Genomic DNA, 14,437 nt, shown 5'->3' with positions numbered 1-14,437 from the left:
CACATCGCCCTGTGGTCTGTAGTTGTCCAGACAGCCGCCAGGGGGCAGTAGGGTCGTTTTTAGCTGTGTTTTCCTTCTTTCTTCTCATTTCCCGGGGAGTTAAAGTGAAACTGCAGCTGCTTCCTTGTTTGCATCTTTTTATTTTCTACAGATTAATCATCGCTGTTCGGGTAAGAACATGCTCACAGTCTCACCGCGGTTGTCATGAAGGTGCAAATAGCGTGAACTAAATGGAAAATGAGTTAAGGTGGACTTTGATCAAACCCCGAAACTCTGCAAACCTTTTCACGGTGCAATGATCACACATCAGCTGCAGACAGCAGAAAGAAAAACATGTGGATGAACAATAAATGGAGACATAAAGCAGATAGATGTTTCTTTTTGTGTGTGAACGGTCTAATCTGCAACCTGTGATTTTATTGCCAATCCTTTATTAAATCAGCAGGAAGTCACTTCAACCTGTTGTTTCTCTGCTGAATCAGCGGGAATACTTTAGTTTTTGATGCAGTCTCTACAGGTGTTCCAACACTTATCAGAGCTTTTCTAATTTCTGCTTTGGCTCCACTGGGTCTGGTGTCTTTCTGTGCTGGAAAAATACAAAAGTGTTGACCCATGCTCCACATCATCCATTAAATATTTCTAATTTTTACCCTACTTTTGTATAGATGTTTGTCATTTTACTTTAGTGCTGCTTAAAAGTATTCACTACCGTAGTTTTTTACAGCCTGTAATGGATTACAAGGCCTTTTCTTGGGCTTTGAGGCTGTAAAATCCCAGTGAGATCTTAATAAAATTACTCCAAGAGCATGTAGTTCTGCAACAATGATCCATAACACGTCCAAGTCCACCTCTGAGTTACGTAAAGCAAACAAACAACTAGAAAAAGATTACAGTTGTACACTGGTCTAGTCTAAGTCTTTACTAAAACGAAGCACAGATTATTGATCAAGTCATTAATTCTCAAAATCCCTTCAATATGGCTGAAATAAAAGCATTCTGCAGAGACGAGCGGGACAAAATTCCTCCACAGCGATGTTAAAAAACATAAATGTATGCAAGTGGAAAAATAAATAAAATAAAATGGTGGTACATTTTAACGTAAGGCAATGCAGGTTTGGATAGCTTTTTTCCTAATAAATAAAGGAATCATCACTAAAAATGCTTTTTGCATTTACTCGGGTTAAAATCTGAAGATCTGAAACGTTTAAATCTAACAAAGCAAAAAAAAAATTTTGAAGGGGAAAATAATTTTTCTTACAGAGCTTTGTTTTCAAAAATGCTATTCAAGGTGACGATTAATCTGAAGCTCAGAAATGTCACTTGAATTTTAAAGAATATTTCTCACAGAAGGATTAAAGAATATGAATAAACAAATTAATCTGATTTAATGGCCTCTTATCAGTTTTAAGATGTTTTTTTTCTTATCGTTTCTATCTATTGAGTTTTGTTTTAGAAACTAGCGACACCATAAATAAGTCTTCCTAGGGACAGAAAAGGGATTTTATGTTAAAGCTGCTTCCAGTTCTGCATGTTTGATTGTTTTGCCCATAGATTTAAATTAATCAGCCACTGGTTCTTGCAGAAAATGATGAGCTGATATTTCAACCATTCATTCCGGCCTGCTCCAGCAGAAACACTCCTGTCTTTCAGAGGGGTCAGAGTTCAGACTGTGCAGCTTAAAGTTATGGGGTTTCCTGTTTAATTCGACTTGATTTGGTTGTTTCTCTCCAGGATGTCGGCTGTAAAGATGAGCGAGGGCAGTGTGGAGGTGGAGAGCTGCAAAGCTCCACTTTTCTACAGACAGAGCGAGCCGGGCGCGGGAGAAGCAAAGATGTCGGTTCTTCTCCTTCATGGTATTCGTTTCTCATCGGAGAACTGGCTCAACATCGGCACTCTGGAGACGCTGGCCAAAGCCGGCTGCCGAGCGGTCGCCCTCGACCTGCCAGGTGCGTCCAGTGTGAACAAACGTCAGATCAGTCAGTCAAAGCACGTCGGTAGTTGCCATTGAAAGAGCTTCACAAACGTAAATGCTAAAACTGTTGTCATGCGGATGCATGCAAGTGCAACACCGAATATAAGACAATAAGAGTTAAAGGGGCAGTATTATGTATTTTCCAGGCACATAGTGCCATTTCATCACATAGTCAAATAATTGTCTTCAGATTTTATAAAAAAAAGCTATATATCAAATATGACTTAAAATCAATGTGGGTTTGTAATTTAACGCCTTGAAATTGGACCTGTCTCTTTAAAAGCTCCTGCTGTTTTTGAAATGCCACGTTCAGGAAGTCAACACAACTTTGCTCCACTATTAAGCCTTTAGCAACATTTTTACCAAGATTGCACTGAGAAGCAGCTCATATAATGAGCTCAGCTAATGTACAGCTCCACCAGCTAATTGGTGCTGGCTAGTCTGGAGGAGCTGAGTGGGGGAGCTACATGGGAGGGCTGCTCTGTGAGGCAGAAGTTTGAAAACTGCAGCTCTGAGGAGGAGCTGCATCTCGGAGGCGGGGCTAGGTCCACCCAGGCGTTTTGCACATCTGAATGGAGATTAAAGGATTTCTCTAACATGCATGAAAGAATCAAAGCAACAATCCAGGCATGTTTTTGATGAGGGAATAACATAACATGATGGAAAGCTAAAAAAAAATAGATTTTACTTCATCTTTATTAGAATTAGAAACAACAAAACTCAGAAAAGTAAAGGGATATCAGACCGTTTAGATCAGTGGTGTACAAACTTTTTGCACTGGGACGACACTGGCACCTCAGTGGTTAACTATACTCAATTTAAAACAAAATAATTTTATCTGTGCAGCAATAAATTTAACATGAAACAAAGCAGAACAGACCAAATTACTGTTAGTCCGAATAAGGGTCCTAGATGTTCGCCTTTGCAAAAAAAAAAAAAAAGAAGAAAAAAAAAAGGTTTGCATCTTGCTAACTTTTCTGGTTGAATGTTTTCTATGTTGTTGGTCTAGAAAACAGTTTTCAATCTCCTTTAGGAGTCCTTTCTAAGTCTACTGTGAACTTTCCTGTCCTCAGAACTCGGCCGGTCAAAGTCGGCCAAAGCGCCGGCATCGGTGGGAGAACCGGCCCCCGCAGCGTTCCTGAAGGAAGTGTGTGAGCAGCTGAGTCTGAGCCCCGTCGTAGTGATCAGCCCGTCACTCAGTGGGATGTACTCCCTCCCTTTCCTCCTGGAGCATCAGCCTCTAATACGAGCCTACGTCCCCGTGGCGCCAATCTGCACTGAAAAATTCACAGCAGAACAGTACCGGAGCGTCAAGGTATTTATGCGAGAATGTGCAGAAAATACGGATTTTTTCAAATCTAAAAAATTAACTCTGTGTGTGCGCTTAGGTCCCGACACTGATCGTTTACGGCGACCAGGACACTCAGCTCGGAGAGGCGTCGCTCCGTAACCTGAGCAACCTGACGAACCACAGGGTGGTGGTGATGAAGGGGGCGGGACACCCGTGTTACCTTGAAGACCCAGACACCTGGCACAAAGCGCTTATCAACTTCCTGGAGACTCTGTGAGGCTCTTCGCTCGCTTTCAAGCAAAGAAATTCCCAACTAACACGCAAAGGACTGAAAGGAGCCAAACAAACAAATAACTCACAAGACATAAATGCACTACAAAACTACGCTTGCAAATCAAATCACTGGAAGGTTTTGATGTTTAATACATTTAGAAAGTCAGCGGCTTCTGTGACCACTAAGAAAAATGTCAGAAGTGTGATATCTCTACTGTTCCAGCTAACAGTTTGATCAAATCAATGCCTATTAACTATTTATATGAACTGCTTTTTTCCCCCATGTCGACCATTACTGCCCTCTTGTGGGCTGCATCAGTAACTGTAGGAAAGCCTTAACACCTGAACCTGTTTGTAACTAAACACATACCAGCATGCACATCTATTAAAAACCATAAGAAATAAAATTAACTCATATAAAGTTTGTAATTATTTAGCTTTCTGATATACTAACAGGACTTATTGATGGTTGACTGGAAAACAGACCAAACCAGGCTGTAGGTTTGGTTCTGGTCATTTGACCCCAGTTTCTGTTTCCATCCTTAAATTACGTTTTATTTACTTATATGGACTCCTGTGCTGCACTTTGCATCACGCCTGAAACCGATGTAAAGAATATCTTACCAGATCTATGGAGACAAAAGACCGGATTGTTGCTTTGTGATCCAAACTCATATTTTTAGATTTAAGTAAATTTTGCATTTAATTTGGAAACTGAAGTCCCAGAGTTTGTGCCAAAAGAGGCACATCATCCAGGTTCCTGGAGAACCTCTGATTTGGGAAGCCCTCTGCTGGCTTTGGTCCACTGTAAGGAAAATACCTGGACATTTCAGAGCCCAACATTCCCGTCTGCTGACGAGCTTTATGCAGATTTTAATTTCCTGCAGGGTTTGACACCTGCCCACACTACCAAGAGTACCGATACTTAATACTTAATGGCTGTAGTTTATTTGACAGCAAACATACAATTTAAAAGCTGCTTGAATTCACCTGAATAACATGATTAGGTCATCAACAACGCTCTCTCTAATTGTCTGATGCGTCTGTATCCAGTTATTTACAGGTACTGAATATTTTTGCCCCACATTTTTTGCCTGCAGACAAATAAACACACCACACAGCTAGATGAAGTGAAAAATATGAACATTATTTAATAACTGATTCTCTGTAATAAACAATTTGAAAATATTTTACAAGGAGTCACAGACACAATATTTTACAAATTTTGCCCTCTTCTTCTTTTTGTTTCATTTTTTTTCTTTTAAGCTTCATCTGTACAAAAGAATGGAGCGACATGGACCAGTGCCCAAAAGAGAAGGAGCTAAATCTTCCACGCGCACAAACATTCACGCTCACACACACGTACAATAAGTAAAACAAAAACGGAACAAAAAAAAAAAGAAAACCATTTCGACGTCAGATCTCAAACTTATCAACAGTGCTGTTTTCCTATATATAATTTTTTAACGTCACTTTAACTTCGACTGATTTAACTTTTTTTTTTTTTTTTCTCTAAATGTTGCCGTTTTTTTCACACTCTTTGTCAAACATGGTCACATAGCACCAGACTACAGACTACAGAATCACATACGCACGTCTTCCCCACAGAGACGCACCAACACAGAGGCAGCGAGGGTCGCGGGGGGGACGCTCTTTATGAAAACATTGCTTGATGTCTTAAAGCTGATCCCTCCCTCTCATCCCCAAGCTGGTCCAATTTGATATATTTTTTCTGTTTTTTTTTTTGTTTTGTTATTTTTCCGTTTTTGGCAAAAGGAAATCTGTCAAACCAGAGAAATCAGATGCGTGTTTCCAGTCGGGATTCACGCAAAGATGAAGCTGCAGGATTCGCCCGTGACCCTCAGTTTGACAGAACCGTGCTGCTCTGTGGAGACCCACTCCCCGAGCTCACTTCTGACACCACACACAGGGAACAGGGCTCCTACGCAATCTTGAAAAAAGACACGGAATTATGGGATTTGATCTGAGAATTTTCTCAATCTATGATAAGAAATGGAAGTAACTGTTCCATAATTTGAAGTTCTGGATTCAGGTAAAGCTTCTAAACATCTCAACTATTTTCTGACTAAATATAAAGCTCTGGAAAAAATTAAGAGATCACTGAAAATGACCAGTTTCTCAGATTTTACTCTGTATATGTACTCATGTAGATGTATATATTTGAGTAAAATGAACATTGTTCTTTTATTCTATGAACTATTGAGAACATGTCTCTGATATTCCATGCAAAATTTTAGTATTTATTTAAATGAGAAATGCTCATAATAACAAAAAAGATGCAGTTTTTCAGACCTCAAATGATGCAAAGCAAACAAGTTCATATTCATTTAGAAACAACAACACCAATGTTTTAACTCAGGAAGAGTTCAGAAATCGATATCTGGTGGAAAAACCAGGAGTGCATTTTTTTCCAAAGCTGTATTTCTAAAATTGACAAAGTTTGCACCACATGTCAATAAGAATCCAAATAATTCACACATACAAAGAAACGAACGCAAATTAATTTAGAAATTATGTGAAAAATGTATAAAGACACAGGGGAATAAATGTTAACTGTTGTTCAGAAAGCAATCCTGCCCCCTGGTGGTGCCAATTAATATCATCTGGTTCAAGCCTAATTCATGGTCCATCAAAAGGTTTTCTCATTACCATTACTGCACAAGAAACATCTCACCTGCATCTTTAAATCTTTAAATGTTCCAGTGCACAAAAAGATCTATCGTCTCTATTACAGTCATTGCACAAGACTCCACTGCTGAAGAAAAACTGTGCATCTTAACTATGCTGCGTAGCTTTTGAAAAAGTTGATCAAATTCTGGGAGAATCACTGGACCGACAGTGAAGTTTTGAGGAAGTAACATCATAGTGAGGGGTTGAGAAAAACTTTGATTAGAGGAATGGAGAAAAGATAAAACGGCAGAAGGGATGAAATTCACTTTAACACATTTTAGCAGGCATGTCTTATACTTATTCCCTGTGCTAATTCATTTTGTATGTGTGGGTCACTTGGGTTCATGCTGTCATCTGGTGAGAACTAGTTCCAGTAAAATTACATATTTACTGAGAAAAATGAGCTTATTTTTCATATTAAATCTTTCTATTGCCAAATCTCAACATAAGTATTTGTTATAACACTTTATTTGAAGGGGTGTGCATAAGACTGACATGTCATAAACATGACATAACATCTGTTATGACCATGAAGGAGTCTTCATTAATGGCTATGACTGATAACATGAAGTGCATTTGGCAAATAATGACACTTTCAATGCAAAGTTGTACTAAAAGTTGCATTAAAAGTCCAACTTTGCATTTAAAGTCTCATTATTTACTGAATGACACTTCATGACAAGAATCATTACCATTCATGAAAACGCCTTCATGTTCATAACAGGTGTTACAACATGTTTATGGCAGTATTATGTTAGTCTTATGCACACCTCTTCAAATAAAGTGTTACCGTATCTGTTAACTTTGATGATTTTTAATTTTGAGCTACATATAAAGGCACAGTTAGTCATAAATAAAAATGGGCCATTTTACAGGTTTGTTGGCCTCATGATACCAAACTGCGATAAATCAAGACGTTATAGATCAGAATTGACTTTAAAGACTCTGGACTTGGTACAGGATGATCTAGTTCTGATCGAACAACTCTTAATTTAAATACATTCAGTCCAGATTCCCCAACATTTAAACATTTTACTGTACCGATGAATCAAAATTCAGATGATTTGGGTAATTTGAGGTTAAGGTTTTGTTCTTCAATGTGGCAAAAACTACAAACAGGAAAAGTCTGAAAGCTTTGAGATCGGTAGGAACCCTGCAAAAAACATCTATGGATCGACGTCCCTTCTTCTGTCCGCCCACCGGCTCAGCGTCTCCCAACTGGGCACGAATAAGTGTCATTACCACTTACAGGTGCTTACAGGTGTGTGTGCACAACGTCTCAGTGCAGGTGCACAAAGTGTAGGTTTTCATATTTAGTGTACAGATCCTGGAAAAGAGGGGAAGTAGCAGGGGGTACATTTCCACAGGCACGTGTTTAGCGTTCATTTACACAGTGGAAATAGGGAATTACAGACAGAATTAATGGCACAGGACAGAGACAAACTAATGCCAGGAAAGTAAAACTGCATCAGGCATCAAAAGACGCCAAAAGAGTCCAATTGATAATACTCGTCTTTAAATTTAGCTCCTTTAACAGTCTCTTTTTTTTGTCTCAGGTTTACTAGGAGCTGAGCTGCAGTTACTGTGCCAGCATGATTTGTCACATCAAATAGTACCGACGACTGTACAGAGTGTGTGGCGAAGGTTCACACTGTTGCATGACTCTTTCTCACCTGAACTGCACAGTGAGATCTGAGTGGGTGTGAACATCCAAGGTCAGAGGCTTTTAAAACGGGAAATCTCCCACCTGCGCTCAAGCAGTTTTAATGCAAACATGCATCGATCAACAATTCATCAGGAGAGAAAAATAAGTTAAAAAATAAAACAAAAATCAGAGCTCAGTGCACCTTAATGCATAACACTAAGAAAAGTCTGTGGAGGGAGTATTTTAGAATCGGATAGGATATCCATGAGAAACGGGGTTAAAGTGGGGAATCAAAGCTCCTCACTGAGTAACACTAAGGCATTTAAAACGGCTTTGATAACTCTTTAGCATTCAGACAGAAAACACTAAAACTACACATTCTGCACCTCCTCTACATCAACATTTAAATAGAGCGGCACCTGTCAGTTCTGGTCAGAAGTTTACATGCACACCATCTGTATATCCCATGGATTTAATACATCTTTTTTTCTCTTGCTGGAAAACTTTGTGATTTTTAAACATTTTAGTTTACGTTGGATATTTTCTAGTTCTAGCTCCTTCCATTCCTGGTTAGATGTTTGACCTTTCCTCTTGGCAGGATTGGTAGAGCTCATTATAAACGGTTGGTTTCCTGGCACAGACCACATGTTTTAAGCATAGATCACACATTTTGATGTCAATGCCATTTCAGAAACTTATTGTTAGCCAGCCTTATCCTTTGAAAATCTGGTTCTCATTTGGGATTTTTGTCTTGTTGGGACTTCCATCTATTTCAAATTTCTCAGTCACTTAGATGTTGATTTCTACTGAAGACGAGTAATTTGGAGGTAGTGCCTCTTCATAATTGTTGCACACTGCAAAAACACCAAATCCTACCAAGTATTTGTGGCTTGGTTCAAGTGTAAATGCCTAAGTACTCTTGAAGACAAAACTAGCTTACAAGTGACATTTTAGCGAGATGTTGGAGCTTGTTTTAAGTCAATAATTGATGACTGATTGACTTTGGGACATCGAGGACTATGTTTAAAAGCCAAGTTTGTATCAGAAAACCAGTCAGCTTGACTGAATCCTACCAACAATGCCATGAAGAGAAGTCCATTTCTAAGCAGAATTATGCAAAATGTGCAAAATATGTTTATCCAACTATTAAATGTAGCCAATTAATACATTTGAGATTGAATTATTATTTATCCAAAATCACAGAGGTGATATGTAATTATTCTCAGAATGTAGGGCTGAATGATATGGCTGAAAAAACGCATCACGATATGAGGGTTTCATATCAATTGATATCAATAATGTTTGATTAGATTTTGTTTTAAAGATCTGAAATGCTACCAAACTGGTGGCGTGACTGTTCCTGTTCTGAGCAGGAACCTGGAACTGCTGCTGCGCAAGTTGCTTGGTAACCAGAAGTTCTCAGGTTGTTGCTAGGCAACCAGAAGTTCTCAAGTTGTTGCTAGGTAACCAAAGAGGGAGCGAGTTACTAAATGCCACACATCTTTCTTAGTTATCCTTGAGAGGTTGAGAGGCTAAAACTGATCCTTTGCTTAAATTCCCAGAATGCTGTGCGGTTCTGAACCAGAGTTCAGTGAAATCCCATCAGATGTATCATCTATTGATACTGATCACGTGTTTATTACGACTTACATTGTCATCGGTTTATTGTCCAGCCCTACAAGAACGATTCAAATCCATCGATACCAAATCCGATATGCAGAAGAAGCTCTGTGACTTTATGTAAACTCGCGACCGGAACGTAACGGGTGGATCTTTTAATTTATTTCTCCACCACAACACTAGACTTTGCCTGCTGCCACACAGAAACAGTAAGAAACAGCTGTTCTAGCTCAAATATTACCCCCGACTCCCCGCCCCCAAACCCGCTCACCGAACCCAAGATCCTTTCGAGAGCTTTTAAAACAAATGCACATACGCACACATCCACAAACACACACACAATCCAGGCAGAACGATAGCAGTCAGGTGGCCCTAAGAACACACTATGGCCAGTTAACTCGCTGTATATTAATAGTGTATCATAGCTCTATACATGGTTTAGTAAAGGAACTGTATAGTAATCCCCGTGTGATGGCGGACCGGAGGCTCTGGAGGGGGGGAAGGACGTTAAGCAGAGCCGGTCAGCGCAGCGGCTCAGTGTAAAGCTAGTTCTACAGCGTCAGCCGACATGTTGAGTCTCCTGCAGCGTCCCAAGCCTCAAACATGGCCGCTTCTTAAAGGTACTATACAGTAGCTTCACTCTTATACAGCCAAAACAAAGTGCGTAAAGGCACTATGAAACAGCTCCTAAACGCGGGAGTCTGAAAGAAAAAAAACAATTATTATAAAGAAAATCCATACATTGCAATGGCTAAAGGACAAACTGTGACTACTACTGTACGTGATCACCATATTTAGTGGCCCCTACTGCGCTATAGATGGAAAATAAAAATAAGCCCCTATCCCCCACCAGCAGCGGATGGTTTTAAAGATTAAACAGTGTCAGTCAAAGGTAAAATTAGACATGATCGGCCGTCCCAAAGAAAGGCTTTGATTTTGACACGAGTAAACCACACACACACACGACAACTGTGATTGGTTGGTGAAGTACTTTTTCTTTAAGAGGTGAGTTTTTTTCTTCTTGTTGTTTTTTTTCCGAGGTCAGAATGGTTCGATTGATCGTAAAAGAGAGTAATACCACACGACATCAACAATGTTCCAGCAGCAACCGAATGCTGATTCAGATTTTACAGCCGGGGGGCCAGAAAGCACTAGCACTGATAAACTATAATAAACACTTCAAGAAAAGCGTGGTACTCCGTCGTATAATTACAACAACACTCCCCAGTGGATCTCTTTTGTTTCTTTTTTTTTTTTTAAACAAACAATAATCTGCTAATTAGAGCTGCACAAAATGAGTCAGAATTCAGCTGCTGCAAATCTAAATCTGGTTTCCTCTTTGTGTTTTTGGCTACAAAAGTAAGACCACGTGAAAGTATATCTCATTTTGGCAAGTAGATATAGCGCGTTTTAGGTTAACACTTAACTTTCTTTTCAAATTAAATCCTAAGCATACGGCATGTTTGGAATACTCATCACTTCAGCAGGTAATACTTGACATTTTGAATACTTGTTGAGTTTTTTTTTCTTTTTTCTTCTTCTTATTATTATCGTCTATGGTGGTAGAGCTGGCTGGAGGGTCCACAGCCTTACGAGAGGCAGATGGTGAGACACTGAGATGAAGGAGAAGAAGAAGTCCGGCCGTCGGAGGAGGAGGGCGGACAGTCAGCCTCAAATCTCCAGTCTGTGTCTCTCTCTTATCTAGATGAAGGTGGTGTTTGGAGAACATGGGGGTCGTTTTCTCTTCTCTGGGATGCTTTGACGGTCCTGCACCGACAGCTCGGCTTGCAGATGTAGGTCGGTCGGGCGGAGGACACAAACGACCAGCGCCGGAGCCGGACGGCGCCGCACTCGGGGCTCCGGAGGTCCAGCAATTAACTATGACTAAAACAACATCAGGTATGAAGGCGAAGAGTCGGGAGGGACGAAGGTTTTTTTTTTTTTTTTTTAAGGGAAGGGAGCGAGAATGAGGAGAATGAAGTTAATGTAACAGAGAGTGATGATGGGGGCTGAGAGCTGGATAAAGCAGCAGCAGCTGAATGAGCAGGAGGGTGTAGAGAGGCGGACGGAAGGAGTGACCTCTTCCACAGTCTGACGTGTTCTCCTGCAAATCGACAGAAAAGACGTCGCACTTACACATCTTGTTTCATTCCAAAACACTGACTGCAAATGTAAATTATAGCTCCTGATTGTAGCCTGGAGCGAGCGCTTTTCACTTTGGGATCATTTTGACCAAATTAGTTGGACTAATCTTCAAAAATTACCTCTCTCTGGTTTCAGATTTGTGTCTGAATCTATTTAATCAACATTTCCGTTAATTACTTTCAAGCTGACATTTTTGGAAAGTGTTCAGGGGGAAGCAGAGCAACAACCAAGTCAGGTTTTTAATAACATGTACCTGAAATGCTGAGTGAGCACCAAGACTAACAGAGAAAAGTTGCAGCTGGTTTTACATTTACATCAACATTTGCAAAGTGACACTCACATCTTTAAGTTAGCAAAACAAGCCGTTGTTGATTTCCTTATCTGCCTCAAAGACCGACGAATATTAAACTAAACTATAATCAATGTGGTTATTATAAACCAGAACTGGGTAGTAAATAACCAGTTACATTTACTTGAATAACGTTTTGGAAAAAATGTACGTAAAGTCAGAATCTGCTTTAAGTCTATTTCTGTCTATAAAGGGAGCAGTTTAACGACGCGACTCTGAGTAAACAGCCGTTTGAAATCAAAATGAAGAGTTAAAAAATTCCTGCAGACTAATTATTTCAGAAAAATACAAAAACAAGTAGAATACTTCACTATTGTTGATACCCCAGGTGAAGATCTCAAACTTTAAATAGACATCGTCGACCCCAAGATCACATTTTTCTCTGTAATTCTCTTAAAGAGGCATGGAAATTCATTTTTGCTTCTCTTACCGTCCTCGTCTCGTTTGTCAGAGGACGTCGAGATGCTATACATTTTCTCATTTAGGTTCTTTTCTTTCCAGTTTTAAAGGGAGAAATAGAAATATGGATTGTATCATATTTTTACCCAAAGCAAACAAGAAGTGATGGCGTACAAATCAAAAGTTCCTTGACACTGATCAATGCTTTGGAATCATTTTGTTGAGTTTATTGGGTTATTTATTATCTTTAATGTTGATTTTTTTCTCTCACAGATTTCTCTCCAGAGCACATCCTAAATATTAGGAAAAAATGCAGCTTGTATAGCTGAAATATTTAGCTGCAATGCTACTTGAAGATCGTCATTCATTTTTTTCCATTGCCGTTGCAAGGCTGTAATTTTAGCTTCTGCAATAAAGCTTTTTCTCTGTGTGTATTAATGATTATTAAGGTATATTTGGTGTTAGAACTATCAAAATAGACAGTTGTAAATGTTTTAGAGGGGATCTCAAGAATTTGTTGATTTTAACTATTCTGTGCTGAAACTCCATAAATACCTGGGTCCAGTGTTCTCAAATTAAAGGTATCAAATTTTATGTTTCTTTTTTGCATCACTGCAACACAAAGTGAGCATAAAAGCTTTATGAATAATCCTTACAATAGGATAAAATAAGTAAGCCAAAGAACATCTGTTTTAGTGCTGCAGCTCACAGTTTCATTTTCCTAAGTGATGACAAGTTTATTTAAACATTTTTAACATGTCCTATGTTTCCTTTCCCTCGGGAAACTCTGCGTTGTTATGCATAAAATAACTTTGTCTATTCCTCCCAAGAAAATGACATTAAAACATGTTTTTAAGTTGAATGTGTGATAACAATCGGACACATGCAGACAAGAAAACATGACATGCAGTTTAAAAATAAATGGTGCAAACAAAAGTCAGTTTTATGGGAAAATCTTTTAAGCCAGAAAAGTAGGTGGTCTTTATTCACACAGCAGAACATAAAATAAAATACACTCTATTACATGTTGGAGCATGTTATGTACTTCATTTTGCATATCTTTTTACATTGAGGTTGTCAAACTGAGCCTATAATAACAGGATTTTATGGTTGTCTGAGCCTTTAAAAACAGGTTTTGATGATAAAATAAGGTTGTTGTTTTAATGATTGCTCATATTCTAGAATTTGCGCTCGGTTTTGCAGCTTGCATTATGACACATTTTAAGGGACTATTTTCAGGTGCGGATTAATACACATTTGGGACAATAAAAACGTTTTCACAGCAGGAGACTGCATGCTTTCTTGAGCCAATTTATGCCAGTGTGTTGACAAATTATTACATCAGTATGTGTTTTTTTAAAATAAGCTGTATATCATTACCTTTCTAAAATAAGTTTTTTGCCAAAAGTGTTTTTTGTTTTTTTTGCCTAAAATATTTTGGAAAGAAAGGAAAAGAGGTGGTGATTTTTTTTTTCTTTGTTGACAAAATCACTTGGTAAAAATTACTTATGCCATTATCTTCGGAAAGTGAAGATCTTGAAAATAATGGAATTTTCTATGATTTCCAAATGTGTTATTGTCTGGTTGTTCCTGAACAAGTGCAGTAAAACTGACTGGCTGAATAAATCTCAGTAGCTGCGGAAAAGAATAACATCTAAAACTCTTACAGCTACGTTGCTGTCGAAGCAGGTGGAAGGTCCTTTCCGATACCGTGCAGTCGTCATTTCTTCACACGGATTTTCCTCCTTGACTGATTTATTACTCCATTAAGGAACATTTAAAAATATTCTAATAAGAATTAAAAACCCAACAGCGATGAAGGAGAGGCAGGTTTGTTACTGTGTCTGCAGTGGAAAGGATACACTCCTCCTTGTCCTGGGAAAGATCTTCTATCTCGCAGGAGCTGCATGGCAGCTTTTCTGCTACCACAAACAGCAAGTTGGTGTTGTTTATCCTTTTGGCATGAATCAGCCTGCAGTGAAAAAGACAGCTTTGTCAACAACCTCCCTCTGCTTGCTTGCATCTCGCACTCATTTGCTAATGGATCAGCAA

General features: G+C 39.0%; 2 protein-coding genes across 12 annotated transcripts in view; one reads left to right on the top strand and one right to left on the bottom strand.

Moving 5' to 3' along the window:
- Positions 1–45: 45 nt before the first annotated feature.
- abhd14b (abhydrolase domain containing 14B) lies at positions 46–3,921 on the top strand. Its single transcript, XM_008408675.3, has 4 exons — positions 46–170; positions 1,732–1,946; positions 3,046–3,287; positions 3,361–3,921. The coding sequence occupies exons 2-4, from the start codon at positions 1,733–1,735 to the stop codon at positions 3,538–3,540; spliced, it is 636 nt and encodes a 211-aa protein (XP_008406897.1). The 5' UTR covers positions 46–170; position 1,732; the 3' UTR covers positions 3,541–3,921.
- Positions 3,922–4,662: 741 nt separating this feature from the next.
- Positions 4,663–14,437, bottom strand: part of cacna2d2a (calcium channel, voltage-dependent, alpha 2/delta subunit 2a) — a 240,773-nt gene continuing 230,998 nt past the window's right edge. For all 11 annotated transcript variants that reach the window (XM_081607057.1, XM_081607059.1, XM_081607058.1 and 8 more), the window contains 3 exons: positions 14,248–14,357; positions 14,053–14,135; positions 4,663–11,596 (listed from right to left, as the gene is read on the bottom strand). In XM_081607057.1, coding sequence (XP_081463183.1) covers positions 11,474–11,596; positions 14,053–14,135; positions 14,248–14,357 — 316 coding nt within the window. In that variant the 3' untranslated portion in view covers positions 4,663–11,473. The remainder of the gene's footprint in view (positions 11,597–14,052; positions 14,136–14,247; positions 14,358–14,437) is intronic.

Source organism: Poecilia reticulata, chromosome 5 (assembly GCF_904066995.2).
Source record: "Poecilia reticulata chromosome 5, P_reticulata-male-v2, whole genome shotgun sequence".
NCBI classification, from domain to species: domain Eukaryota; kingdom Metazoa; phylum Chordata; class Actinopteri; order Cyprinodontiformes; family Poeciliidae; genus Poecilia; species Poecilia reticulata.
This window is presented reverse-complemented; position numbering and strand designations above follow the sequence as displayed.